The 27,460-nt window shown below is 44.5% G+C and overlaps 1 protein-coding gene across 6 annotated transcripts in view; it reads right to left on the bottom strand.

Moving 5' to 3' along the window:
• Positions 1-27,460, bottom strand: part of RTEL1 (regulator of telomere elongation helicase 1) — a 185,376-nt gene that overhangs the window by 18,527 nt on the left and 139,389 nt on the right. For 3 of the 6 annotated variants that reach the window (XM_033962814.1, XM_033962816.1, XM_033962815.1), the window contains 3 exons: positions 19,544-19,681; positions 16,295-16,510; positions 3,274-3,525 (listed from right to left, as the gene is read on the bottom strand). In XM_033962814.1, coding sequence (XP_033818705.1) covers positions 3,274-3,525; positions 16,295-16,510; positions 19,544-19,681 — 606 coding nt within the window. Of the gene's footprint in view, positions 1-3,273; positions 3,526-16,294; positions 16,511-19,543; positions 19,689-27,460 lie in introns of those variants that run through there. The other 3 variants (XM_033962817.1, XR_004541050.1, XR_004541051.1) reach the window with 3 other exon arrangements.

The raw sequence follows: 27,460 nt of genomic DNA, 5'->3' as shown, positions 1-27,460 counted from the left end.
AGAAAGCTTTTGATAAAGTTCCTCACGAGAGGCTCCTGAGAAAATTAAAGTGTCATGGGATAGGTGGCAAAGTTCAGTTGTCGATTATGAATTGGTTATCGGATAGAAAATAGAGGGTAGGGTTAAATGGTCATTTTTCTCAATGGAGGAGAGTAAACAGTAGAGTGCCGCAGGGGTCTGTACTGGGACCGGTGCTATTTAACTTATTTATAAATGATCTGGAAATTGGAACGAAGAATGATGTGATTAAATTTGCAGATGACACTAAATTGTTCAAAGTTGATAAAAATTGCAGGCGGACCTTAGGAAATTGGAAGACTGGGCGTCCAAATGATAGATGAAATTTAATGTGGACAAATGCAAAGTGATGCACGTTGGGAATAATCACCTTAATCACAGTTACCGGATGCTAGGGTCCACCTTGGGGATTACCACCCAAGAAAAGAATCTGGGTACCATCGTAAATAATACGATGAAATCTTCCGCCTAATGTGCGGCGGAGGTTAAAAAAGCAAACAGGATGCTATGAATTATTAAAAAAGGGATGCTTAACAAGACTAAGAATGTTATAATGCCCCTGTATCGCTCCATGGTGCAACTTTATCTGGAGTATTGCGTTCAATTCTGGTCTCCTTATCTCAAGAAAGATATAGTGGCACTAGAAAAGGTTCAAAGAAGAGCGAACAAGATGGTAAAGGGGATGGAACTCCTCTTGTATGAGGAAAGGTTAAAACGGTTAGGGCTCTTCAATAAATTACATTACATTACATTACATTCATCTTGGAAAAAAGACAGCTGAGAGGAGATATGATTGAAGTCTACAAAATCCTGAGTGGAGTAGAACAAAGACTAGGGGACACTCGAAGTTACACGGAAATACTTTTAAAACCAATAGGAGGAAAAAAATTTTCACTCAGAAAATAGTTAAGCTCTGGAACGCGTTGCCAGAGGATGTGGTAAGAGTAGATAGCGTAGCTGTTTTTAAGAAAGGTCTGGACAAATTCCTGGAGGAAAAGTCCATAGCCTGTTATTGAGAAAGACATGGGGGAAGCCACTGCTTGCCCTGTATCGGTAGCATGGACTATAGCTACTCCTTGGGTTTTAGCCAGGTAGTAGTGACCTGGATCGGCCACTAGAGACAGGCTACTGGGCTTGATGGACCATTGGTCTGACCCAGTAAGGCTATTCTTATGTTATGTCCTTTGATCCTAACAAGTTGGGCCATCCTGTTTCTAAGAGAATGATTTCCAATTGGTTGGCTGCGTGCATCTCGTTCTGTTATGCCCAGGCTGGGCTGCAACTAGGGAGTTGAATCACAGCCCAAAAAGTTCAAGCTATGGCAGCTTCAGTAGCTTTTCTCTGTACTACTCCTATTGATGAGATCTGTAAAGTTGCTACTTGGTCCTCGGTTCATACTTTCACCTCTATTACTGTCTGGGATCTTTTTCCAGATGGGATAGGCACTTCTGCCAAGCAGTATTGCAAAATTTGTTTTCCTAAAGGCCAACCTTCCCCCCCATCCCATCCTGGTTAGCTTGGAGGTCACCCATATGTGAAAATATGCTGCCCGCTTGTCCTTGGATAAAGCACAGTTACTGTAACAGGTGTTATCAAGGGACAGCAAGCAGATATTCTTACAACCCATCCACTTCTCCTGGTTGGCTTTTTAGCTGGATTACTGATCTGCGGCACCACGTGTCTTCATCAGGTGGGAAGGCACTCGCGCATTCGTGGTGCGGTCATTCGCAAACTTTCTAACGTTCTTAAAGTGCTGATGCATTTTTGCAGCTGTCCATACCGGGGCTCTGTGAATGACATTACCCATATGTGAGAATATCTTCCTGCTGTCCCTGGGTAACATCTGTTAAGGTAAGTAATTGTGTTTTTCCTCTGAATGGACTATTTACCACTACATTTTTTTAATCTCCCACTTAATTACATAATCTCAATTCTCAGGAAGCCAACTTAAAACTGGCAGTCACTTCCATTTCTGCAAGTGGAGATGCAGCTCTCAGAAAAAGGATGGATTCTATGGACTCAGCTTTGAAACAACAGTGTATTACCTTTATGGAGAACTTATTAAACTAAAATCTGCCCTTGTAGACCCTGAAAGGGGCATGTGAGGATTACCTCCCCCCTCCCCACTGAAAACCTATATAATGAAATATAGGTATAAAGAATATTGCTCTGATATATAAGCTAAGACTTGCTATGGTAGGAAGCTTGCACTCTGCCCTAGAAAACATCCTTGCTTGAAGATAAAGGGTTTTCTTATGACAGGGGTGTCCAATGTCGGTCCTCGAGGGCCGCAATCCAGTCGGGTTTTCAGGATTTCCCTAATAAATATGCATGAGATCCAATGCATATTCATTGGGGAAATCCTGAAAACCCGACTGGATTGCGGCCCTCGAGGACCGACATTGGACACCCCTGTCTTATGACGTTATGACCTTATGATTTATGATGTATGTAATGTATCTTTTGTCCATTGACCATATGTCCTATAGCTTGCATCTTGTGACATATGTAATCATTACCAATAATTTGACCTTTGCTTGTTATTCTGCCTCCAATATCTTTTCAATCAAAGGAGTCAGTGCTGTATGCTTCAGGGTCTTTTCTTGATGGTGCTGCTTTCAAGCATCACATAGAAAACTCCCTAAGCTGAGCAACATTATCTTGTGTTCCTCATCCTACCTAAACTTCAGAAAATTATTAAAAACTAACCTATTTAACCGACTTGTAACCTAAGACTCCTTACCCGACCCTTGCCCTCTAAGATCTCTTTTTTCATACCTTTGCTTCCTGCTCACCGTACATTTGACCTCTTATATTGTACCTGTTCCCTGCTTACATATATTAATTGTATCTGTATCCGCTGATTGTACCCATTCGCTGATTGTCCAGCCCTTCTTTATTGTAAACCGCCTCGAACTACTACAGCTTTGGCGGTATATAAGAAATAAAATTATTATTATTATTAAAGCTTCAGTTACTGTATATATGATTCTAGTTGTGTGTGCCTGGTGTGTTTCTTCTCTCTCTTAGCAACTCAGTAAGAATTCCCCTACTAAGAACAAGGGGGAGGGGGTGACTCTCTGGGTAAATGATATTCACTCTCCAACACCCTCTTTGCAAGAAGACAGGAGCACAGCCAGCTCTTGACTTGCATGCTAGAGGAAAATGGATTGTTTTCATAGAAGCTATGTGCCAAATGGATTATCTTCCAGCAGAATTGTACTATACAACTGTCTGCTTAAGAGAGAAACTCACGTCTCAGCAGATGGTAGTCCTCAGGATTCTCAGTGAAGAGATCAGCAATCTCAGAAACCATAGCTGGGTAGTTATCCATCTTTTTGTACATTGACAGAGCAGTAGAGAAGCGCTGGTATTTGTCCTGGCCAAGGGATTTTTTCACCTTTGTCAAATAAGCAGATAGGAATTGCTGGTGTCTCTCTTGTGGGCCCGAATGAGGATATGATTGCTTCATGCATTCTGCTTTCAAAGCACACCTTTCTTCAACTTCTGTGAAAACACAACTTGCCAGTGTCAATATGGGAAAGAGTTTAATGCACCAACACACAGCAATAAAAAGCCTAGAACCACATGCTTAGTTACTGGCATTAGTACTAGGCCCCTGTACATCCTGGTGATGTGATAAGAAGACATACCGTATATACTCAAATATAAGCTGAGATTTTTGGGCCAAAAAAATGGGCCATTATTGGGGGGTCTCAGCTTATATTCATGCCAGCGCGCCCCCCCCCCCCTCCGGACTTGTTGCAGGCTTCCACCAGGTTGCCAGCCTCTGCACCTTGTCCCCCCCCTCCCTGCCCTGTCCCCCCTCTCTGTTGGCATCCTGCATGCTGCCACGCCAATCTAATAATTCCTGCATGCTACCGCATACCTGGAATCTTTGGTGGTCCAGAGATGTAGTGGGTAGGAGTGAACTTTCTGCGTTCCAGCTGGTCACTGCTGCGCATTCTGGCGGTTCAGCTGTACACTGCTGCCCGGTGCTGAGCAGCTTCCTGAATGGCTGCCCTGAGTTCTCGCGAGTCTCAGGGCAACCATTCAAGAAGCCACTCAGCACCGGGCAGCAGAGCACAGCTTAACTGCCAGAACTCAATGTAGTGATTGGCTCAGTAGAAGGGCAGGAGCGTGGAAAGCTCGCTCTTGCCTACTCCTCTGGACCACCAGAGATTCCAGGTACACTTCTCCCTCCGTATTCGCAGTTTCAGCAATCGGGTTTTCGATTATTCACGGATTTTAGCTTGCTGGCTCCTCCCCCCAAATTACATCAGCTTGCATAGAGAAATCGCTGTTTCCAAGCGTTTACAGAGAAAATCGCTGATTCAAAGCACTTTCTTCGCCACGTTTTGCCTCTCCTTCAGGAACAGGTCAGGTCTCCCACCATGTTATTCGCAGTTTCACCATATTCACAATGGCTTTTAATAGAAAACAGAGAATAACATATGAAAAAGTTATTCGGGTTTTTCTGTATTTGTGGTTCTGTTAATCCCCTATCACAGCGAATACGGAGGGAGAAGTGTATGTGGGTTATATGGAAGGCGTGACGGCATGCAGGATATCGGCAGAAAGGAAGTACAAGGTAAAGGGCAAGGACGGGGGACAGATTGCAGAGCCTAGGAGGGAGAGGGGACAGGTTGCAGAGCCTAGCAGGGTAGGGAGGGAGAGGGCTGGGTGCAGAGCCTAACAGGGAGTGAGGGGTTTAAAGTGGTAAATGAGGACATAACAACATTGTAAATCAGCAGTTGATAGTTTAATTAAAGACAAACTGGTGGTACACAGAAAAGTTAGAAAATTTTAAAAAGAGGCTTAATTTGCATCTATTAAATTTTCCAAAGACATTGGAAATATCAGCTGTTGAATTGTTCAGGAAGTATTTAGTGCACAATTTAAACCGCTCCCGAGGCCATTCCTCCATTGAATAAGATTTATTATTTGCCTCAGTCTAAAAAAAAGCCAGGGAACAAAGTTGGATTAGAGAACCAGATTCAGCAAGTTCAAACTACCATGGAATTGGACAATTTATCAGCGATACTGAAGACAACTACTTCAATAGTTGAAGAGAGAGCGACATTGCTTGTGTCCTTTATTTTTCAACAAGATTTAAACTCAGTATTGAAGTTTTACTTTTAGAAAACACAAATTCCTTTCTTGGCTGCCAATGGAGGAGCGCGTAAAGTTTAAATTTGCCTGCTTCTGCTTCAAAGCCCTACACGGACTTGCCCCTAAATATATAACTGACCTTTTCGTCTTCTCAGCCAACAGACACAAGAGAAGCTCACATTCCAACTTCGTTTCCCCCCCAGTGAGAGGTTGTAAACTGAAAAAACACCATGAACATCTTCTCTCGCACCAAGCAACATCGTGGGGTAAAGACCTAGAACAATTGCTTTCGCCCACTACTTATGAGGAATTTAGGAAACGTCTGAAAACACACCTGTTCCTAAAGTTTCTAGACAACTGATCCTCTCTTCTCTCTCCCCTCTATAGCGATTAACTTGTTCTATTGATCACTCTCTCCTCAAAAATGGATTTCCTGTCCTATTAACCCTCTTTCTTCCTCCCCTCTTAAAGTCAATCAATTTGTACCTTTACTTAATCTTTGTAAACCGCATAGAACTTCACGGTATTGCGGTATATAAGCTGTTATTATTATTATTATAAATGGATTTTCCCTGACGTTAATAAAGAAACTCAAGAAAGAAGAAAACTTTTCTTAGTAATGAGGCAAGAAGCTAAAGAAACTGGAGCTGTGTTTCAATTGAAGTATCCATGTAAATGCCTCATTAAATATGCAGGAACAAAATATACTTTTTTTTGCTCCCACCAGGGGGGTAATAAAGAGATATAATTGATATTTTAAGGGGCCATTGTAAAGCCGTTAAGCCTTACTTAGTTTTTCTTTTTCCTTTTGTTTAATAATTTGGTCCCATGTATTAAGACCTCTCTCCCTCTAGATATTGTTGAGGTCTAAGGAGAATTGTTCCCTAATAATTTTTATATTGTGATCTTGTTTCTTTTCGTTTTGCTTGCACAAGTTGTATTGCTTGTAAGTTATTTCAATAATAACAAATAAATAAATATAATAACAGGGAGTGAGGGGGGCTGGGTGTATAGCCTAGAAGGACAGGGAGGGTAGAGGGCTGGGTACAGTGTCTGTCAGGGGAGGGAGTGAGGGGAGAGGCGCTGGGTGCAGATCCTGGCAGGGCAGAGCACTTGAATATTAAGCCCCCCATTTTTCCTCCTTTTTGTGGGAAAATGTGGTCTCAGTTTATATTCGGATTGGCTTATATTTGAGTATATATCAGTGGTTCCCAAACCTGTCCTGGAGGACCCCCAGGCCAGTCGGGTTTTCAGGATAACCCTAATGAATATGCATGAGAGCGATCTGCATATAATAGAGGTGCAAGGCATGCAAATCTGCTCCATACATATTCATTAGGGCTATCCTGAAAACCCGACTGGCCTGGGGGTCCTCCAGGACAGGTTTGGGAACCACTGGTATATATGGTAGATTTCTCAGTGAATTTGAGTTCAGTTGCATGACAAGTGACTAGGAGACATGTGACTAGGTAAAATGGGGCCACTGCTTATAACTAATTATTTCATCTTAATTTTAACAGAGGACATACATGTGTGTACATATGCCTTTAATAGAAGAGAAATTGAAAAATTTGATATTACCTGCTAATTTTCTTTCCTTGAGTCTTAACAGACCAGTGTGCAACAGATGAGCTACACCTCTCTACTAGCAGATGTCTGCAAACAGATTGATAGTGATCACAACTGGCTCCTCAGTTTTTATGTAACCAAGCAAAAATAGAACTTCCCTAAAGGTAGGGGGTCCCAGAATCTCTACCAGAAATACCTTTACATCCTTAGGGAAACTCACAGGTGACCAAATTTAACCTATAAAACTAAATAAATTCAAGGTGAACTTCAGAAACAGGGCAGAACTCTAGACTGGTCTAGTTAGAATCAAGGAAAAAAAATTAGCATTTAAGACCAAATTTTTTCTTCCTCATCACACCAATCCAGATGAATGAGATGTAACAAAGCTGTCCCAATACTGGACATGATTATGAAATTCACATGCTCAAACTTGCCTAATACAAAAGCAGTGCCCTCTCTAGTTCAAACACCTAATTTATAATGTTTAGAGAAAGTGTACAAGAAAAAAAATTCCAGTGTTGCTCCACAGAAATCTAGGGATGACACCACTTGAACATTCATCCACTTAGTTGCTTACTCCTGGTTGAGGGAGATATCCCCCCCAAAATATAGGCTGAAATGAATAAATGCTTGGACCAATCTGCTATAGTTGATTTAGATACTGCTTTACCTTTCTTTACATCTGCAAACATTACAATTTGTCTGATCAACGCCTTAAAACTCAATGGATACTTCAAAGTAATGTAAAAGTGCTCTAACAGCATGCCCAATCTGCAAAGAATGAAAATCTTGTCCAGAGACTTCCTTCCTTTCTAATGGCAAGCAAAAACACTTCCTAATTCACAAGAAAAACTGACACTACCTTTGACAAAAGAGGGCACCACATGACCTAAAGACTCCTGTCTTGGAGAAACATATAGGGTCCTAATGGAAAAGCCTAGAGATCAGGAATCCATCAAGTGGTCTCAAGGAACTATAACATGAGTGTTAGTCCTGTCAAGAACACCAGCCAAAGCAGCTTAAAAGAAGGAAAAGGAAGATGGGCTGCCTGAGTCAGGAGTGCTCTTAGCCAATTCTCTAATCACAGCAGGTAAGGAACGCTTTGGGTCACGCAGATGTAACATATCATCTGCATAGAGTAAAATTTTATGTTGCTGGGCACCCAATTGAATACCCTGAATATCCCCCTGATGCCGAATCTGACTTGCAAAAGGCTCCATAGAGAGCGCAAAAAGCAAGGGAGAAAGGGCACAGCCTTGGCGCATTAAGTTTGAATCAGGAGAGAGGGGCATCATATAGTAATTGAAGCCAACCATAAAAGCTTGTCCAATATCCATTTTGTGCAAAACTGCATATAAATATACCCAACTAACCCGATCAAATGCTTTTCCATCATCAAGGGATAAGAGCAAAGCTGGGGAGCCCTCTGGGCTGACATGCCACATAAGGTGTAAAGCTGATTTAATATTATCAAATGGTTGTTGCTGGGAAATAAAGCCCGCCTGATTGACATGAACTAAATGCAGCATATAGATCTGTAATCTCAAAGCCAAAACTTTAGTGAAAATTTTATAATCAACATTGAGCAGTGAGATTGGCTGACATGCCGCACAAGAAGATGGATCTTTACCTTTCTTATGAATCAATGTCACCGCCGCTGTACGCCAAGTGTGAGGTAATGGATGGGTAGCATCAAAATGACTTTTTTAAAACTCTATTAATTTTCCATTCAAAAACAGTGCATTAAAATATACATACAATTGACTTCAAGACAGCACTTACAATCGATCAAAGAAATACTATAAAACATTTTCCCTCCCTCCCACCCTAAAACAATGTGGATACATACAGTAAAAATCATAAACAGCACTTTTATTTGGTCAATGAATACAAGAAAATATAATACCCCCCTCCCTCCCACCCTCCCTGGATGTGTAAATCAAATTGGAAATAAGGGAATAATCCAGCTAATCAGTGTTAACAAAATTTGTCAAAGGACCTCATGTTAATTTAAATATCTTATTATTACATATAATTTCTGAATTCATTTTCTCATATTTGTAACATAAACATAAAGAACCCCACTAAAAGGAGAAATTAAGTCTATCCCAATTTTTCCAGTTTTTAGTAACCATTTGCATGGCTATCCCAGTCATTATGGCAAATAGTCTACTTTTATATCTATCCAATGGAGGTTTAGGTTAGAGAATGACACGGTGAAAAAATTGGTCCCCGTCACCGCCCCGTCCCCGTCTCACCATCCCCGTCACCGCCCCGTCCCCGTCTCACCAACCCCGTCACCGCCCCGTCCCCGTCTCACCATCCTCTTCACCGCCCCGTCACCGCCACTGCCACCCCATTCACCGCCCCGTCACCGCCACTGCAATCCCATTCACTTTTCTTTATTTACGTATAAAGGAAACATTCTTTAAAACTTTAAAACTTAGTTAAATATTAGTTAATAACTATACAAAAACAAAACACGCAGAGAAAAAATTAATTAATAAAAATTCTCAAAACTGACACATTTTGATCACTAAATTTAAAATAGTTATTTTTCATACAGTTTTTCAATCACTAATCTTCCACCACCCCTGGGGCTAGCAATGCAAAAACAAACACGACATGTACTTTAAATGCTGCCGTGATTAGCATAGTGACCGCGGCTACGGCTGCAAGTCTCCCCTCCCCCCAGCGATCACGGCAGGAGGGCACCCAACCCCTCCTGTAGACCCCCCCAACGGCCCTCCCGACAATCGCAGCAGAAGGGTACCCAACCCCTCCTGCCGGTCCTCCCAATGGCCTCCCCTAAGATCGCCGGCCGGAGGGTACCCAACCCCTCCTGCTGGACCCCCCCCCAACGAACCCTCCCACCCCGGAACCCCCTTAGTCTTACTTTTCAAGTTGGACCGGACAGCTCCTCGCTCGTCTGGCCAGCAGGCCTGCCTCCGTCCAAATGAGGCGGGCCCGCCCCTCCCCTCCCCTCCCCTGCCTCCCAATGGCCTCCCCTAAGATCGCCGGCAGGAGGGTACCCAACCCCTCCTGCTGGACCCCCCCCCAACGAACCCTCCCACCCCGGAACCCCCTTAGTCTTACTTTTCAAGTTGGACCGGACAGCTCCTCGCTCGTCTGGCCAGCAGGCCTGCCTCCGACCAAATGAGGCGGGCCCGCCCCTACCCTGCCCAACCCACAGGATCCTAGGGCCTGATTGGTCTAGGCACCTAAAGCCACTCCCGCTATAGGAGGGGCCTTAGGTGCTTGGGCCAATCAGGCCCTAGGATCCTGTGGGTTAGGCAGGGGAGGGGAGGGGCGGGCCCGCCTCATTTGGACGGAGGCAGGCCTGCTGGCCAGATGAGCGAGGAGCTGTCCGGTCCAACTTGAAAAGTAAGACTAAGGGGGTTCCGGGGTGGGAGGGTTCGTTGGGGGGGGGGGGGTCCAGCAGGAGGGGTTGGGTACCCTCCTGCCGGCGATCTTAGGGGAGGCCATTGGGAGGCAGGGGAGGGGAGGGGAGTGGCGGGCCCGCCTCATTTGGACGGAGGCAGGCCTGCTGGCCAGACGAGCGAGGAGCTGTCCGGTCCAACTTGAAAAGTAAGACTAAGGGGGTTCCGGGGTGGGAGGGTTCGTTGGGGGGGGGTCCAGCAGGAGGGGTTGGGTACCCTCCTGCCGGCGATCTTAGGGGAGGCCATTGGGAGGACCGGCAGGAGGGGTTGGGTACCCTTCTGCTGCGATTGGCAGGAAGGGTTGAAATGACAAATGAGGAGCACGGTGAAATAGCGGTTCCTAGAAGGGGGTACATTGGCCCGCGGGGACAAACCTGTTCACCGTTTCCGCGGTCGGTGAATGGCCTTGTCCCCGTCACCGCAGCGACTGCTATTTTTCTTCCCCGTTTTCGGCGGTGACCCGCGGCTTAAATGCGGTGGCCGCGGGTAAACCGTCACCGTGTCATTCTCTAGTTTAGGTGACAACAATGTACCACAGATCACTACCTCATAAGACAACGGAATTGAAGACGTGAGCAACAGGAACTACAGCAAAGAAGGACTGAAGGACCAGTTTCGGATGCTAGGAAGGAAGCTGAAGACCAGAACGCCAAGGGTAGCATTCTCAGAGATCTTGCCGGTACCCAGGGCCGATGAAAAAAGGCAGATGGAGCTGCAAGCAGTCAACACGTGAATGAGGCACTGGTGTGAAGAAGGATTCCATTTTGTGCGCAACTGGACGATATTCTGGAGAAACAGCAAGCTAATCAGGAAGGATGGACTCCACCTCAGGGGAGACGGAATGAGGGTACTTGCAAGCAACATCAAGAGAGAAATTGAGAAGTTTTTAAACTAGGAAGAAGGGGAAAGCTGACAGTCGACAGCGAGTCGATGGTTCGGGAACCAGTATACCCAGAGGATTGTACTAGAATTCGAAATGATGAGGCATCGAAGTAAGCTCTGATGGACCAAAGTTTCCAGAGGGTGTGAAAGATTTTTATGATACACGGCTGTGAATCCGGCAGCAATCCGCCACAATTATGGCATGAATCCATGCCATCCAGTCCTGAAGAAGCCATCTGAGAAGTTTGGAGTGAAAATGAAGCTCCTATAGTAAAAAAATATACTTTAAAAAGTTTTAAAGAAAATCCAAGATGGGGGTCGCGGGTGCCGATTTTGCCCTAAAATGGCCCAGGAAAAATCACAGGGAATCTGGGAAAATGGTGATTTTGCAGGTTGAGGGGGGGGGGACTAGAGTATGCAGGAAAACCACCTAAAAACTCCTTTCCAGGACCCCCCCAAATCGCCAAACCCATGGGTACACCACCATCACCATCATCTTTAATATTCAGCCCCGCCCCCAATTCCGTCCTAGCCCTGCCCCCAATTTCTTCCATTTATATTTCATGTACATACAATATCTTATTAATTCATAATGGTAAACATAAATTTTAAAAAAACCACAAAGCACACTGTACGTAGAGAAAATGTTAATTATCATTTACGAGTTTCAGGGTTTTTTTCAAAGATGTCAAGGCATATTACTTTAAAAATATGCAATGTCACCTCAGTAACTATAGAAAAATAGACAAATATAGTGCAAAATATAGACAGCAGATATAAATTCTCAAAATGGACACATTTTGATCACTAAATTTAAAATAAAATCATTTTTCCTACCTTTGTTGTCTGGTGATTTCATGAATCTGATTGCACTTCCTTCTGACTGTGCATCCAATCGTTCTTTCTTTCGCATCCAACATTTCTTTCACAATCCAGCCCCATCCCCTTTGGGTCCAGGTCTCTCTCTCTTTTTCCTCTGTTACCCTCCCCAGATCAGTGTCAGTTCTCATTTGTACCTTTGTTCCAGGTCTCCCTCTCTCTCCCTCCCCTGTTATGATCTTAAATCTCCCTGTTCTTTCCCAGGGTCTCTCCCCCTCTGTCTGAACCTCCCATAGTCCTGCATCTGCCTCCTATCTTTCCCCTTTGGTCCAGGCCTTTCTCTTTCTAATCTGCTTACAATGCCCCCCCCCCTTTTCTCTGCCTCTTTCTCGCCTTCCTTCCTCCCTCCTAGCAGATTTGAGCATATCTCTCTCCTCCTTTTCTCCCCTCAATCTGGTAACTGTTTCCTTCCTCTTTTTCTCTTCTCAGGTCTGGTATCTGTCTCTTCCCCTTCCCCCCTGCTCAGGCATCTCTCTCTCCGCTCCCTTCCTACTGTTCTTTCCTGTTCTTCTTTCTCAATTTATTTTCTGCCTCTGTCTAAATTTTTTCTTACTATTCAGTCCTCAGTTGCCCTCTTTCATTGTGTCTACCTATAGCTTGCTACCTCTTTCCCTCACCCCTTCCAGTATCTAACTCTATCCTCTTCCCTCAATCCAGCATGTGCCCTTTTTTCTTTCTCCAACCCACTTCCTTCCAGCGTCTGCTCTCCCTCTCCTCCCACTTCCATTCAGTCTGCCCCCCTCTCCCCCACACTTCCATTCAGCATCTGTCCCACTCCCCCACATTTCCATTCAGTGTCTGTCCCTCCTCTCTTCCACACTTCCATTCAGTGTCTGCTCCCCTCTCTCTACCCCTTCCATCTACTGTTCACCCTCTGTCTCACCCCTTCCATTCTCTGCCCTCTCTGTCCTTTCCATCCAGTGTCCGCCCTCTCTCTCTTCCATATGGTATCTTCCCTCTTTCTATGCTCCTTCCATAAACTGTCTCTTTATACATGATTCATTTCAGCTTCACCCTCTCTTCATTTTTCTGTCTACCTATGCTCTGGAATCTCTCTCTTCTCCTTTCCTTCCTTCCTTCCAACTCCACTCCATGGTCTGGCCTCTCTATATCTTTCCCTTCCCTCCCCCATGCTCTGGCACCTCCTCTCTCTCTTTTCCTTGCATTTGTTTCCTGTCTCTCTCCCCATGCTCTGACATATTTCTCATCTCCTCTCCTTCCTTTCCCATGGTCTGGCATCTGTCTCCTTCCCCCCTCCATGGTCTGGTATCTCCTTTCCTTTCCCTCCCTCCCTCCCATGGACTTGGCATCTCTCGTTCCTCTCCCTTTTCCTTCTCCCTCTTTCTGTGTCAGCATGCCCCGTGTCCAGCATCTCCCACCTGTCTTCCTACTCATATCATGTCTGGTTTTTTCCCTTTACCCTACAACCTCCATGTCTAGCATCTTCCTGTGTTCCTTTTTTTCTTCCTTATCTGATTTAGCAGCTTTTCCCCCTTTCCTGAGCCAGCTAACCCACCATCTTCCTACATCTCATTCCAGTACCTCCCCTCTTTTCCCCAACTTAATAGGCCGAGACGGTATAGAAGTTCCTCAGCTTAATTTAGAGGCGAGTGTTCCAGTGCTGCTGCGAGACTGGAGGCAATTCTTAGCTGCCATCAGCTCTGCCTTCGGCTGCGGTACCGCTAAACTGGACGGTAAAAATTAAGACAGAAGCCACGGGACTTTTCCACTTGCCTGCATCGCTCTAAGTTCTGCTGATCTCAATCCCGCCCACCTCTGAAGTGTCTTTCTGGTATCTTGCACCTGCAGTCTCCGAAATAACATTATTTTCGTTTTTTGAACATTCAGCTTCATTCTGAGCAAAATCTAGTGTCTATTTTCTTTAAGGTAGCAGCTTATTGTCAGGATAACAAGATAATGGCCATAATTTTGCAACTACTGTTATGGATTAAAAAAGGTGGTCATTGGAGTCACTTGACGCAATGAGTGGGTAAGGATGCATTCTCTGCCTGCTCTGGGGCTAGACCGTCCATGCCGGACAACTTTTATGAATATTACAGCTCTTTCCTGGGTTTCACCTCTCACGACAGGCCCCTATTTCTATGGACAAATATCTTACGAGACTCAGGACTCTATGTCTACCAAATCAGCCAAAAAAGATTGAGATCGTATGTGGCCTGGTGAGAGCAAGATGGCAAAGAATCCATCAGCGGTGGTGTCACAATTCACAGCCGCAGCTCTGAGCAATCTGAAAGCAGCAGTAGCTCAAGTTCTTGGCCCGCAGTTTGATCACCTTTCCTTTTAGATAGCTTGCTTAGAACAAATACTTTCTGAGGCAGCAACACAAACAGTTGATTTAGAGCAATGCATGTGAAAGACATTACCGCCGCTCATGCATCTTACCTAGCAGCCTTTAAAGACCTGGTTCACACACAGGCAGACAAATTAGAAGATCTTGAAAAATGATCCCCCCACTCAAATTCACGATTTTTGGGTATGCTGGAGACGATACCAGAGAAGCGATTATTGGAGGTATTGGAGCACTGACTGGAGGTGGAACTACCACTATCATCATCTCTGGGCCCAGTATGGCTTGAGCGCACTCACCAAATAGGGCCCAGGCCTGGAAGAGACCTCCATCCTCGCGTAGTGATTGTGAAGCTCCTTAATTACTGCCATAAGGTAGAGTTGCTACATCAATATCGTGTTAAAAAAAAAAAAAAAAAAAAAAGACGCATTGCAATATGAAGGTGTACCAATTCGCATTAGCCAAGATTTTTCTGTGGCGCTGGCTGAAAAACGGAAACCATACTACCCACTATGCACGAAAATGGTGGACCTGAAACAGCGTTTTCAGTTTATTTATCTAGCCTTACTAAAAATTCACCATGAAGGCATTTGGAAATCATTTAATAGGGCAGCGGGAGATTTTATTAATACTGTAGCTACCTCGGACTCCAACACAACTTGATTCCCTGTATTGGACATGGACTCCTGGGTATTGTTTACTTGCTCAGGGGAGTATACTGTATAATATACTATTTCACTTTGTTATGTTGGCTATTACCCGGCAGGGCCTTGTGGTTGCATGTCCTGAAGGTGGAGGAGGCGTCCCACTTTTTTGTGTTTTTGCCCTGGTAGCATTTTGGCATTCAAAAAGAGCCTGAGAGAGCTAAACAAAAGCACAGAAAATTCAACAAAGGAGTTTTTGGAGGTGGAAAATCCAAATACTAGCCCCAGACACTCTAAAACTTCAATTTATAGATCACCCAATGTCTCTCCCATAGGCTACAATAGCTTGTACTCACACTTGTGCTGATGCTGTGCCTGTTTCAGGTGGAACTACAGTCTGACAATGGAGAAGAAAGATACTTCAGACAAGCATGAAATTTCACTCCAAATGTTTGATTCTTTGGGCTGCCAGTCAGACCCTGAATGAACCTGAGACCCCAGACACCCATAGCAGCTCACGTGTCTTTGGGAGGGGAGGGGGGATGCAGCCGGCAACCGCTAGGGGCCACACAGCCTGTGCTCAAGCTCTGGTAAACACCAGGAGCAAGCCACACTCCCAAGGGGAATGATCCCTGAACCACCAAATGTTAGGGCAGGGTCAGTCAGGTTCCTTGTAAAAGGGTTGCCCTTCTAGCTACAGACCAGAGTCTCTTTCTTCTCCCAGGTAGAGCTGTCCAAGACGAACTGGGAACTTCGAGTACCTCCAGCCTCATAATTCAGATAAAACTCGAAAATAAAAAAATCTAAATCAGATAGCAGATAAGAAAGACACCTTCCAACTTGCTTATAGAAAACTGGGGAGATGGAGCACTGCTCAGAGAATCAAAGGAAAAACAGTGAAAGCAACCTCTGTGTTTTATTCAGTAGCCCTCTGTTATCTTATGGAGTTGAACACTTGGCATTACGTTTTTTATATGAGCTCAAGTATAATGTTGAATGTAAATACAAACAAAAAACCTGCTGATGCGTCTGCTCACCGAAAATAGTAATTACAAACTATTTTCAGTGAACAGACTCAGCAGCAGGTTTTTTTGTTTGCATTTACATTCAACATTATGCTCAAGAGCTCATATAAGCAACGTAATGCCAACTGTTCAACTCCATAAGATGACAGAGGACTACTGAATAAAATCTATTCTTTTAAGACTCCTGATGCAGGCCTGTTAGGCTGAAACATGTACATGTCGAGTCTTTAAATTAATAAATTTATTGAACACAGAGGTCGCCTTCACTGTTTTTCCTTTTATTCTCTGCTGTGAGAAGGATTTTTCTCCTGTGCTCGTTTCCTTTACACTGCTCAGAGATGCAGGAGGCAGAGTTAAGTGAAAAAAGGTAGATGATGTATTCTTATGCTTTTGTACTAAAAGAAAAGAAATAGTTACTTTTGGGGTTTTTTTGGTTCATCTTTTTCTTTACATGATTTAGTTGCACCTGGCCACTTTTTAGGTTTGAAAGTAAGAACTGGCCTTCACTGGCATGGGTTCTGCTCAAGTACATTCCACCGTTATTCAGATGCAACTCAGTGTCCAGCTGATCTGCAGATCCTGAAGACAAGGTCACCTTTGTAGCCATCTCTCCATGTCTACTTGTGCCTGGTACTTTTAGAGAAAAGAAACTCAATAAGACAGACAGACAGACAGAGAGAGAGAGAGACACAGAGACAGAGAGAGAGAGAGACACACACACGGAGACAGAGAGAGAGAGAGAGACACAGAGACAGAGAGAGAAAACTTGTCTATTCATTTGGAATTGCAACAAGGATTTCCTCAGATCATGATATGAACTATGAAGAAAGAAACACTTTTAAGACACTTATGAAAAATGTATATTTTTAGGGGAAGGCCTCATATTTTGGATGGGAAATGGTCAGATGCTTGAGTATCTGATTGTAAAACCGCTTAGATACCCTTGGTAGGTGGTATATAAAAAAAACCAACAACCCTAATAAGAGACTTCCAGTAAAATAAGACTTTCTGAGAGGAGAGAGAGGGAAGAGGACATTCTTTTTCTGGGAGGACACATCTTTCTGAGAGGAGAGGAGTAGAAGACATATCTCTGGGCAGTGGCGTACCTGGCTTGTGTGACACCCGGGGCCCATCATTTTTTGGCACCCCCCTTCCCCATCTGTACGAAAAACATGATTTTTATTAACAAGCCACACGTCACACATGAGTACCTAGGAAAAGGCAGCATCTTACATACTGCAGTGAGAAGTACAACATCAATACACCCATTGTAAAACTAAACAAGACAGACTAAGAACATAAGAAGTTGCCTCCGCTGAGGCAGACCAGAGGTCCATCTTGCCCAGCGGTCCGCTCCCGTGGCTGCCCATCAGGCTCTAGGCGCCTGGGCCAATCAGGCCTTAGACTTAGTGGGGATGGGGAACCCGTTATGCCTTAGGCCTGATTGGTCCGGGCTTCTAGAGCCTGGGCCAATCAGGCCTTAGGCTTCGGCGGGATGGGCCGGAAAGGGGCGGGCACACCTCATTTCGATGAGGCGGGCCTGCCGGCTGGACGGGCAAGACCCATCTGGCCAAAAGAAAAGGTTAGTTTGGTGGGGTGGAGGATTGGGGGCTGTTAGCGCAGGGGGGGAGGGTGCGGAGGGGGTGCGTCTTCGGGCAGGAGGGATTGGGCACCCTCCTGCCAGCGATCGGTAGTGTCGGAGGGGGGGCATCTTCTGGCAGGAGGGTTTGGGCACCCTCCTGCCAGCGATCGGTAGTGTCGGGGGGGGGGGGGCATCTTCTGGCAGGAGGGTTTGGGCACCCTCCTGCCGGCAATCGGTAAGTGGCCGCGTCTACTTACAATGTAGACCAGCATTTTGTTGGCCTACATTGTAAGCGTCTCTTCCTCTACTAGGGAGACGCGTAGGGCCGCCTAGGTTCGCCTAAGGCCCGCCTAAGGTGAGCTTAGGCTTCTTGCGGGCCTCCCTAGGCTCCCGGAGGCGCCTTCAATATAGGCGGCCTACCTGGGGAGCATTTTTTAAAAAAACGTGCATCCCAATTGGCTGATTAGACAGCTGTAGGAAGCCTACAGCTGCCTAAAATCGGGACGCACTTTGTAGAATCAGGGCCAGATTGCTTGCTGAGGTGTTTTACTATTGAACTAAGCATTGCTGATATATTTTCTTATCAATGCTTAAAGTAATATCCATGAACTAGATAGGATTTGTTTTTAATGTGTTCTATGTATTTTGTTTTATAGATTTTAGGGATGAATTAAGTATTGTAGATATACTTTTACATTATTGCTTAAAGGAATCTATAAATTATATATGGTTTTTAGTGTCTTATACACTATCTTATTGGTTTTAGCGTACACATTTGTCCATTCATATATTTTTTTTAGTAGAGTAATTTATCAACTGCTCATTAAATCATTCTTGGGGTTGTCTATTGATTAATTTGGTCTAATGGGATATTTGCTCTATGAATTATTATGATTTTTATTTATATACTCTTGAAGATAGAGATACGTGCATATTCATATATTTTTTATAGGTGGTTTTATGTTTTATGTCATGCATAAAATGTACTCTTAGCAATGATGTATACACATATAGTTTTTTATATATATTTTTTAACATAGGTTGGGCATAGTACGATGTTTTTATTAATTCAGTCTTTGCTGTATTCCAAAATTGTCTTATGTTTTTATGTTAATCTATATGTCTATTAATTTGTTCATGTCTATATGTATAATTTATAGACTCCTGATGCAGGCCGGGTAGGCTGAAACATGTACATGTTGTCATTGAGTCATTGTATGAATTCATGGAACTTTGGATGAATAAAGGCATTTGGATTTATCAGATGAGTTGAAAGACACTTTTTTTTGTGCACCATTCTGATCGGACAATTCCACTTTGGTTTTGCTCTTCTCAGCTAATTAAGTACACCAGCAAGATATCAAAAGTGGTTGTGGAAAGCTAATTGCTCAACTTGTTTGCAAAAGCCCCAACGGAGCTCAGCAACTATGTTGCCATTCCCTGGGGTGACGTCACTTTCACTCTATATACCATATTTACTTATTTTACACTTAATATATTGTGATTTTACTCTAAGATATATTTCAATGTACTTTATTGGGCATAAAGCACTTTTAAGGTACATGATAGATATATATGTTCAGAGATATATGTGTTTTCAGATTACATGATTCTTATTTTTTATGAAGTTTTTGTATCATTTTATGCATGCTGTATGTTTTTAATATGTTTAACAAATGCATGATCTTTGTCAGGATAATTCTTGATTTTATTTACATTTGTGTGATGATGCTAACACATTGCTTCTTGTTACTAATATATATATGCATGTCATGTTTGTAGACTCCTGAGGCAGCCCGGACAGGTCAAAACATGTGTGTCAAGTCGAGACATTGTATCACATTCTCCATCATCCTTCCTACATATTTAGGTCCTCAGTGCTTTTCTTTTGTATTTTTTCCTTATGCAGCTCTGAATAGCTTCTGGTCACTCTCCTCTGATTTTCTATGGATCATTTCCAACCTCTTTGTATCCTGAGATACAGCCCTGGTGTTACACTGAGGGTTGGTACTTGCCTAGGATAATGTGTGCTCTTTCTCCACAGTCCCTAGGTCCATGCTTTTCCTCCTCTATAACCTCCTCACCTGCAGTTCCTGCTCTGGGATATTTCTCCTCTCGCAGCAGTTCATGCTCAGGTTTGTAGCCACAGCCTTTCCCCGTCACAAGATGGCATAGCTCATCAAACTGCTTCTTATGATGTGGGCGAACAAACTGATAGAACTCTCCAATCAAAAGAAGAAATAAAAAAATCTCCAGTTAGCAAATTATAACAAAAAACAAAAGATTTCATAGCAAAGTGATTATAAAGCAATTTAAAAGCCATTTCTGCAAGCTTCCTGGGAGGGGGGGAATAGAAGGGGGCCATGGGGGAGAGGGAAAGGGGCCTGCTTTGGGGGGATGGGTGTGCTGGGGGGTAGGCAACAATCATGCTTTGCTCTGGGAGGGGGGGGAACAGAAGGGGGCCACAGAGCAGGCAGACATGGCACAACAGGGGGCCAGAGAGAGAGGAAAAGGGGGCTGCTTTAGGAGGAGGGGTGTGCTTAAAAAAAAAAAAAAAAAAAAAAAGACATTCAGACAGCGGCCAAGGAGAGAGAGAGAAAAATATTCCTGACGGGTTTTATTCAAAGCCTCAGCCATCTGGGCCAATTCCAAGTCTTTCAACTCCAACCGTAAAGAGACCAACCGATCTTTTTCCTCTGCAGAGCGCACCTGCCCACGAACCTCTCCTTCTAAATCCACAGACACACACATCTATTTTAGCACCCGTTAATGTAATGGGCTTAAAGACTAGTATAATATAAACACTTATCTCATAAAGGCGGCAAAAAAAGAATGAAGTCTGACTCCAGCTTCAACGCGAGCTGTGTTTTGCAATCGCTACTTCAGGAAGCTGAGCAAAAACTTGTTTTTCTTATTTTTCAAATTTGCCATAATCCTTTAGACTTGTGTTGCTGGCTGACTGGCTGGAGGAACATTCCCCTTCATGACTTGTTTTGCTGGCTGAAAGAACATTCCCCTTCATATTAGCTAAGCAGATCTACTTTTCATAATCTTATGCTATTGGAAGACAGAGATGGCTGCCTCACTGTAAAATGAAGAAATGCTTCTGGACGATATGGGAAGCAAATGTGACAGACTTTTCACCAAGGGAAAGAACCTTGGTTCTTAAAGAGCTTTAACTGTGACCAGTGACTTTACTTAGACATTCCATTCAGTTTTACTTCAATATTGCCGTGTATGAACCTGGGAATCAGAAGGGAACAAGGGGATGTCAAAGAGATAGGTGTTCGATATGCAGTACAGGCTTCCTGCTTAGTTTATATTTTTTGTATTGGGATGTTCTTGATAGATGGGAAAGTTTACTGGTGGGGATTTGTTGTTCATTTTTTTGTATTCTGCAATATTGTATTATTGTATTCTGCAATGTTGATATTATTGTATTCTGCAATATTTTTTTTTAATTAGCCTTACTGGGTCAGACCAATGGTCCATCAAGCCCAGTAGCCTGTTCTCACGGTGGACAATCCAGGTCACTAGTACCTGATCAAAACCCAAGGAGTAGAAATATTCCATGCTACCGATACAGGGCAAGCAGCGGCTTCCCCCATGTCTTTCTCAATAACAGACTAAGGACTTTTCCCAGGAACTTGTCCAAACCTTTCTTAAAACCAACTACGCTATCCGCTCTTACCACATCCTCTGGCAACATGTTCCAGAGCTTAACTATTCTCTGAGTGAAAAAAAATTTCCTCCTATTGGTTTTAAAAGTATTTCCCTGTAACTTCATAAACTGTCCCCTAGTCTTTGTAATTTTTGACATATTGAAACTTTTTCTGAAAATCTAGATACATTATATCAGCCGGCTCACCTTTATCCCCATGTTTATTCACTCCTTCAAAGAAGTCAAGCAAATTGGTGAGGCAAGATCTCCCTCGGCTGAACCCATGCTGACTCCGTCTCATTAAATCATGTTTATAATTTTCATTTTTAAAATTTTTTAATTGGAATTTTGACATATGAAATGTAACATTAATTAAATAAAAATACCAAACCCTTAAGGCTTAGTTTAGTTTAGTTTTTGCAGCAGAGCTTTGCCTTTTCTTTTTTTTCCCCTTTAGTAGGGGCTTCATCGTAAGGTTCTTGGGTTGGGATGTGGGGGGACTGTGAATTTGTTGCTGGTTTTGGGCATAACGAGGGGGGCTCTAGGCAACCCTGGTTGTCCTCTGGGACACAGGTGCTTCGGGGGGGGGGGTATGGGGGGTCATTGGGAGTGGGGAGGCTGCTGGGGATTGGTCCTTTTCTTTCTTTTCTGCTTGTTATGGTACTTTTTTATTTTTATTTTTAGTGTTTTTCTTTTTCTAGTGGCTTGGAGGTCTGGCTGGGGGAGGGGGGGGGTCTCTTCCGGGGCTCGGGGCCTCCGTAGGCATCTTGGGATAATGCTCACCGCTTGGATAGAGTTGAGGACTTGGTGGGTCTGTAGGCTGGGACGGCCTTACCATCCTTATACTCCGTTACAAAGTTGCCTTTTGCTCTGGGTCTTTTTGGATCCTGATGGTTAAATTCATATCTTGGAATGTTAACGGGGTTACCTCACCTGTTAAGAGACAGAAGATATTGCAGACCTTAAATCGACACAGGGCAGATATTGCCTTTTTACAGGAGACGCACCTGACCTCTTCAGAACATGAGAAATTCGCTCGCTGGTGGGTGAGGAGGGTGGTGGGCACAGCCGCTGTACACCGTAAGGCTGGGGTATTGATTCTTTTGCGCAGGACCTTGGACGCTGTAGTGCACGGGGTCTATGCGGACCTACTCGGAAGGTTTGTGCTGGCTGGCTAGGACATCTTTTCTCCTTTGTAATATTTACGCACCGAATGTCTATGATAAAGTATTTTACACTCGCTTGTTTAAAGCGCTGACCGTGTATTCTGGTGTACCTTTGGTGATGGGAGGTGATTTTAATATTGTCCATGATCCCTGTTTGGATAAGTCTGATCCCCGTCCCCATGAGCGCAGGGATTCTTCTAAGGGTAATCCCCTTCTGTGTTCTTCTTTAGATCTGGTGGACATTTGGCGCACGTTGCATCCCGGGGAACGTGATTATACACATTTGTCTCGGGCTCATGGTACTCAATCCCGGATTGATTATTGGCTCTTCTCTTCTAGCCTTTTCTCTTCTGTAAGAGATGCGGGGATTGGCCCATATTGCGTTTCTGATCATGCTTTTGTTTGGAGTACTTTGGATTTAGGGTCGGATAATGTGGGATGGCGGTTTCCGCCCGCGTTGTACAAAGACCCAAGGTTTTCTGATCATCTGCTTCAGAAGTGGACAGATTATCAACTTCACATGTGGGTCATATGGATGATCCTGTCCTGTTCTGGGACGCAGCCAAGGCTGTGCTCCGTGGGGAAATAATCGCGTATGCTAGTTTCAAGAAGAAGGTATGGGATCGGGAGATCTTACGCTAGGAAAAACAGGTGAGGGCTGCTCGGATGTGGTATGCTTGTGCTCCAACACCCTGGCGACGCAGTAATTTGTTGGCGTCTCAGGCCTCATTGAATGAGTTGCTGCAGGCTCGCTCTGCTCGCTCGATGCTATATTTTAAACATCAATTCCATTTGCATGGCAATAAGGGGGGTAGGCTGTTAGCTAATCTGGCACGTACGGTGGACGATCCTCGCCAAGTGCTGCGGGTGGTGGGGGAGGGGGGCGAGTTGGTTAGCTCAGATGCTGCGATAGTGAAGGTTTTTCGCACCTTTTATCAGCAGTTATATTCCCGGTCTGACGAGCCGGACCTACCCAGTGCTCTTTATTTAGATAATGTTTCTGTGCCTCGAGTGACTGCTCTTCAACAACAGCGGTTGAATGCACCCATCTCCACTGATGAAGTGGCCTTGGCAATTCAATCTAGTCAGTTGTGGAAGGCACCGGGATCGGATGGCTTTCAAGCTGAATTCTATAAATTGCTTTCGTTGGAGATCACTCCTCTTCTGGCCTCCACCTTTACTGTCTACGTCGCACAGGGATCTCTGCCATTGTCTTTACGCGACGCTCACATTGTGCTACTCTTGAAACCGGGCCGTGATCCCACCTTGGCGGGCTCCTATCGTCTGATTTCCCTCCTTAACTTGGAAGCCAAATTTTTTGCGAAAATTCTGGCCAACCGATTGGCTCGTGTCCTCCCTGACCTTGTCGATGATTCTCAGGTTGGATTTGTTCGGACCCGCCAGAGCTCCAGAAACATCCGCCGTCTTTAGACTTCCTTGGAGTTTGTCGCTTCTCGTCGCGTGCCTTCTTTGTTGGTCAGTTTTGATGCAGAGAAGGCCTTTGATAGGGTCTCTTGGCACTTCATGTTTGCCACGCTTCGGCATTATGGTTTTGATGGGCTCTTTCTCGAGGCCATTACTGCTCTCTATGCTTCCCCGTCGGCGGCACTTTGGGTGAATGGTATCCTTTCTGAGTCTTTTGATATTCGGAAAGGTACGCGGCAGGGATGTCCTTTGTCCCCTTTATTGTTTGTTCTTACGTTAGATCCGTTGATTCGGGATGTGTTGCAGAACCCTGACATTTGTGGGGTTCGTATTGGTCGGGAGTCTTTTGTGGTTTCTGCTTTTGCGGATGATCTCCTTGTACATCTTACTAATCCGGTTACAACCTTGCCTTTTGATGGCGATAGCTGAGTATGGGGATTTTTCCGGTTGAATTTAGACAAGTCTCTAGCCTTTCCGACCTCCCCGGAGGTCCGGGATTCTTGGCCGGGGATATTCCCATTGCGTTGGGCGACCGGTGCTTTTCGTTACTTAGGAATCCAATTGACCTCTTCGGTTGATTCCCTTAAGCGGACAAACTTATGCCTGCTTTTTGATTATACTCGTCAACGGCTGGACCAATGGAGATTTTTTCCCCTTTCGGTGCATGGTCGTATTCATCTTTTTAATATGATTATATTTCCCAAATGGCTGTATGTCCTGCAGTTATTGCCTATACGTTTACTGCAGAAGGATCTTCGGGCATTTTATAGACTTCTTTCTCGGTTCCTTTGGAATGGGAAAAAACCGCGGATGCAGTTCCGCTTTTTGATTGGGTCTTGGTCGAGGAGGGGCATGGGTCTCCCCGATTTGCAGAAATATAATCAGGCTTGCCTGCTCCGTTATCTTGGGGATTGGATTCTGGACCAAGACGTTTATACTTGCTTTGCTTATGAACGGGCGTACTATTCTCCTTGGCATTTATCTTCCCTGTTACATGCGCCTCGGTCTTCCGTGCCTTCTTCCTTGCGCTCTAGCTTGTAGTTAGGATCTTTACGTGATATCTGGAAGATTTTGGTGTTGCATTTAGGAGGGAAGCCGGGGGTATCTGACCAGTTGCCTTTGCAGGGGAATCTTCAGTTCTTGCCAGGTAATTCTTCGGCTTCCTTTAGGCGTTGGGCCCATCTCGGAATCACTACTTTAGAGCATGTCCTCACCGAGGCTGGGACTCTCTGCTCTTGGCCGGCATTTCGACTCCAGACGGGGACTCGGGAAACTGACTTTTTTGCATATCTACAATTAGACCATTATGTTCATTCCTTGCGGGCGGAGGATTTGCAGCTGGGTTTGGGCGGCCGACTTCGCTCATTTTTCGCTAGTTTTGCAGAAGGGGGGCTTTCAGTTTCAGCATTGCATAAAGCTCTCTGTTTGTTGGCCCCGCCTCTCTCTTGGGACTCTTTGTGTGTTCGGTGGGCCCCGGATTTGGGCCTCCTCCCGGCGGATTTGGATGTGGGAGGTCTTATTCGGCGCATCCCAACTATTTCTGTTTCTGCTGAACTACGGGAATGTCAGTTTCGGGTGCTCCATAGGGCTTACTTCACGAAGGTTCAGCTGTTCCGCTCTGCCTTGACCGACTCGGCTCAATGTGAGAAATGTAATGCTGTCCCTAAATCCTTCTTTCACGCTTTTTGGAGTTGTCCGATTGTTCAGTCCTTCTGGAGGAGGGTGGTTCGTTTTTTGGAGGCTCTGTTGGGCTGTTCCATTCCTCTTACCCCGGTGGGGTTTCTTTTAGACAAATTTGAGGCTTTTCATTTATCGCCTGGTGTAGGCAGTTTATTCCTGCGGAAGGCGGGCTTGGTGGCCAAAAAGATTATCTTGACCGAGTGGGTGTCAGCTGACCCTCTTGCGTATTGGGCCTGGCGCAATCGGCTGCATGCCTTGATGTTACTAGAGAGGGGTCAGGTGCGTGCTTCCTTTCGTCAGTCCAAGATTTGTCTGCGGGTCTGGAGGCCCTATATCTATTCTCTGTCTCCTAGAATTCAGAGTTCGATTCTTAATACTCTGAGGCTTTGACCTGCCCGGAGCGGTGGGCTTTGGTGCTCTGGGGTGCCCCTCCCTGGATGAAGACCTCCTATTAATTTATTTTATTTTTTTATTTTAAATTTTAGTTAGGGGATGGGGAGGGGAGAGGTCTTGCATTTCTTCTCAGGGCTCATCAGAGTACAGGGCTCTGTTTGTATGGTATCTTTGTATATATTGACTAGGCCTTTCCACAGGTGAGCGCTTGCAGTTTCTCTGTTATCAGCCTTATACATTCTTGCTTGCTCCTTCATCACCGTTTTTTTTTTTTTTTTTCTTTGGAGGGGTGTTGGGCGTGAAGGGGAGAGTTTGGAGAGTTGCTGTCTACTCGCTACACCACCTGTGCCTTTCTTGTTTTTCTTTGTTCTGTTTATGCTGATTTTAGAAGCATATCTGTATTTATTTAGGCAATGATGGACAATTTCTTGACATTTGTTCCAGCTCTCCCTGTTCTATCTGACCTGTTTCTGCTGCTTTTGTATGTTTATTGTAACTTTAATAAACAGTTTGAACGTAAATAAAAATACCAAAAGGAAATTTTACAGTACAAATGATACTTATTAACCACAGATGAACATAACATAAGAACATAAGAAGCGCTATCTCCGGATAAGACCTTCGGTCCATCAAGTCCGGCGATCCGCACACGCGGAGGCCCCGCCAGGTATACACCTGGTTTATTTTATAGCCACCATATCTTTATATGCCTTTCTCAAGGAGATATGCATCTAGTTTGCTTTTGAAGCCTGGGACTGTCGATTCCGCAATAATCTCCCCTGGGAGAGTATTCCAGATGTCCACCACTCTCTGTGTGAAGCAGAACTTCCTGACATTAGTCCTGAACTTGTCCCCCCTTAGCTTCATTTCATGTCCTCTTGTCCGTGTCAAATTGGATAATGTAAATAATCTTCTCTGCTCTATTTTGTCGATTCCTTTCAGTATTTTGAAAGTCTCGATCATATCCCCCCGCAGTCTCCTTTTCTCAAGGGAGAACAATCCCAGTGTTTTAAGTCGATCCTCATATACCAGTTTCTCCATACCCTTCACTAGTTTAGTTGCTCGTCTCTGCACCCTCTCCAGCAGTTTTATATCCTTCTTTAGGTAGGGAGACCAATGTTGGACGCAGTATTCCAAGTGAGGTCTGACCATTGCCCTATAAAGCGGCATTATTACTTTCTCCGATCTACTCGAGATTCCTTTCTTTATCATGCCCAACATTCTATTTGCCTTCTTTGCCGCTGCCGCGCATTGTGCCGACGGCTTCAGGGTCCTATCTATCAGTACACCCAGGTCTCTTTCTTGTTCACTTTTTCCCAGAGTTGCACCTGTCATTTTGTACTCGTATTCCTTATTCTTACTGCCTAAATGCATTACCTTGCATTTCTCCACGTTGAACCTCATTTGCCATTTCTCCGCCCATTTTTCTAACCGACACAAATCGCTCTGGAGTTCCTCACTATCCTCCTGCGATCTGATTGCCCGGCAGAGTTTTGTGTCGTCTGCAAACTTGATGATCTCACTGGATGTTCCGTTTTCCAAGTCATTGATATAAATATTAAAAAGGATCGGCCCAAGTACCGAGCCCTGGGGTACACCACTAGTCACTTTCTCCCAGTCAGAGAACTTCCCATTTATGCCCACTCTCTGCTTTCGGTTTTCCAGCCATTTGCCTA

The sequence above is a fragment of the Geotrypetes seraphini genome, chromosome 11 (genome assembly GCF_902459505.1).
Source record: "Geotrypetes seraphini chromosome 11, aGeoSer1.1, whole genome shotgun sequence".
Classification (NCBI taxonomy): domain Eukaryota; kingdom Metazoa; phylum Chordata; class Amphibia; order Gymnophiona; family Dermophiidae; genus Geotrypetes; species Geotrypetes seraphini.
The sequence above is the reverse complement of the archived record's forward strand: the minus strand, read 5'-3'. Positions and strand labels throughout refer to the sequence as shown.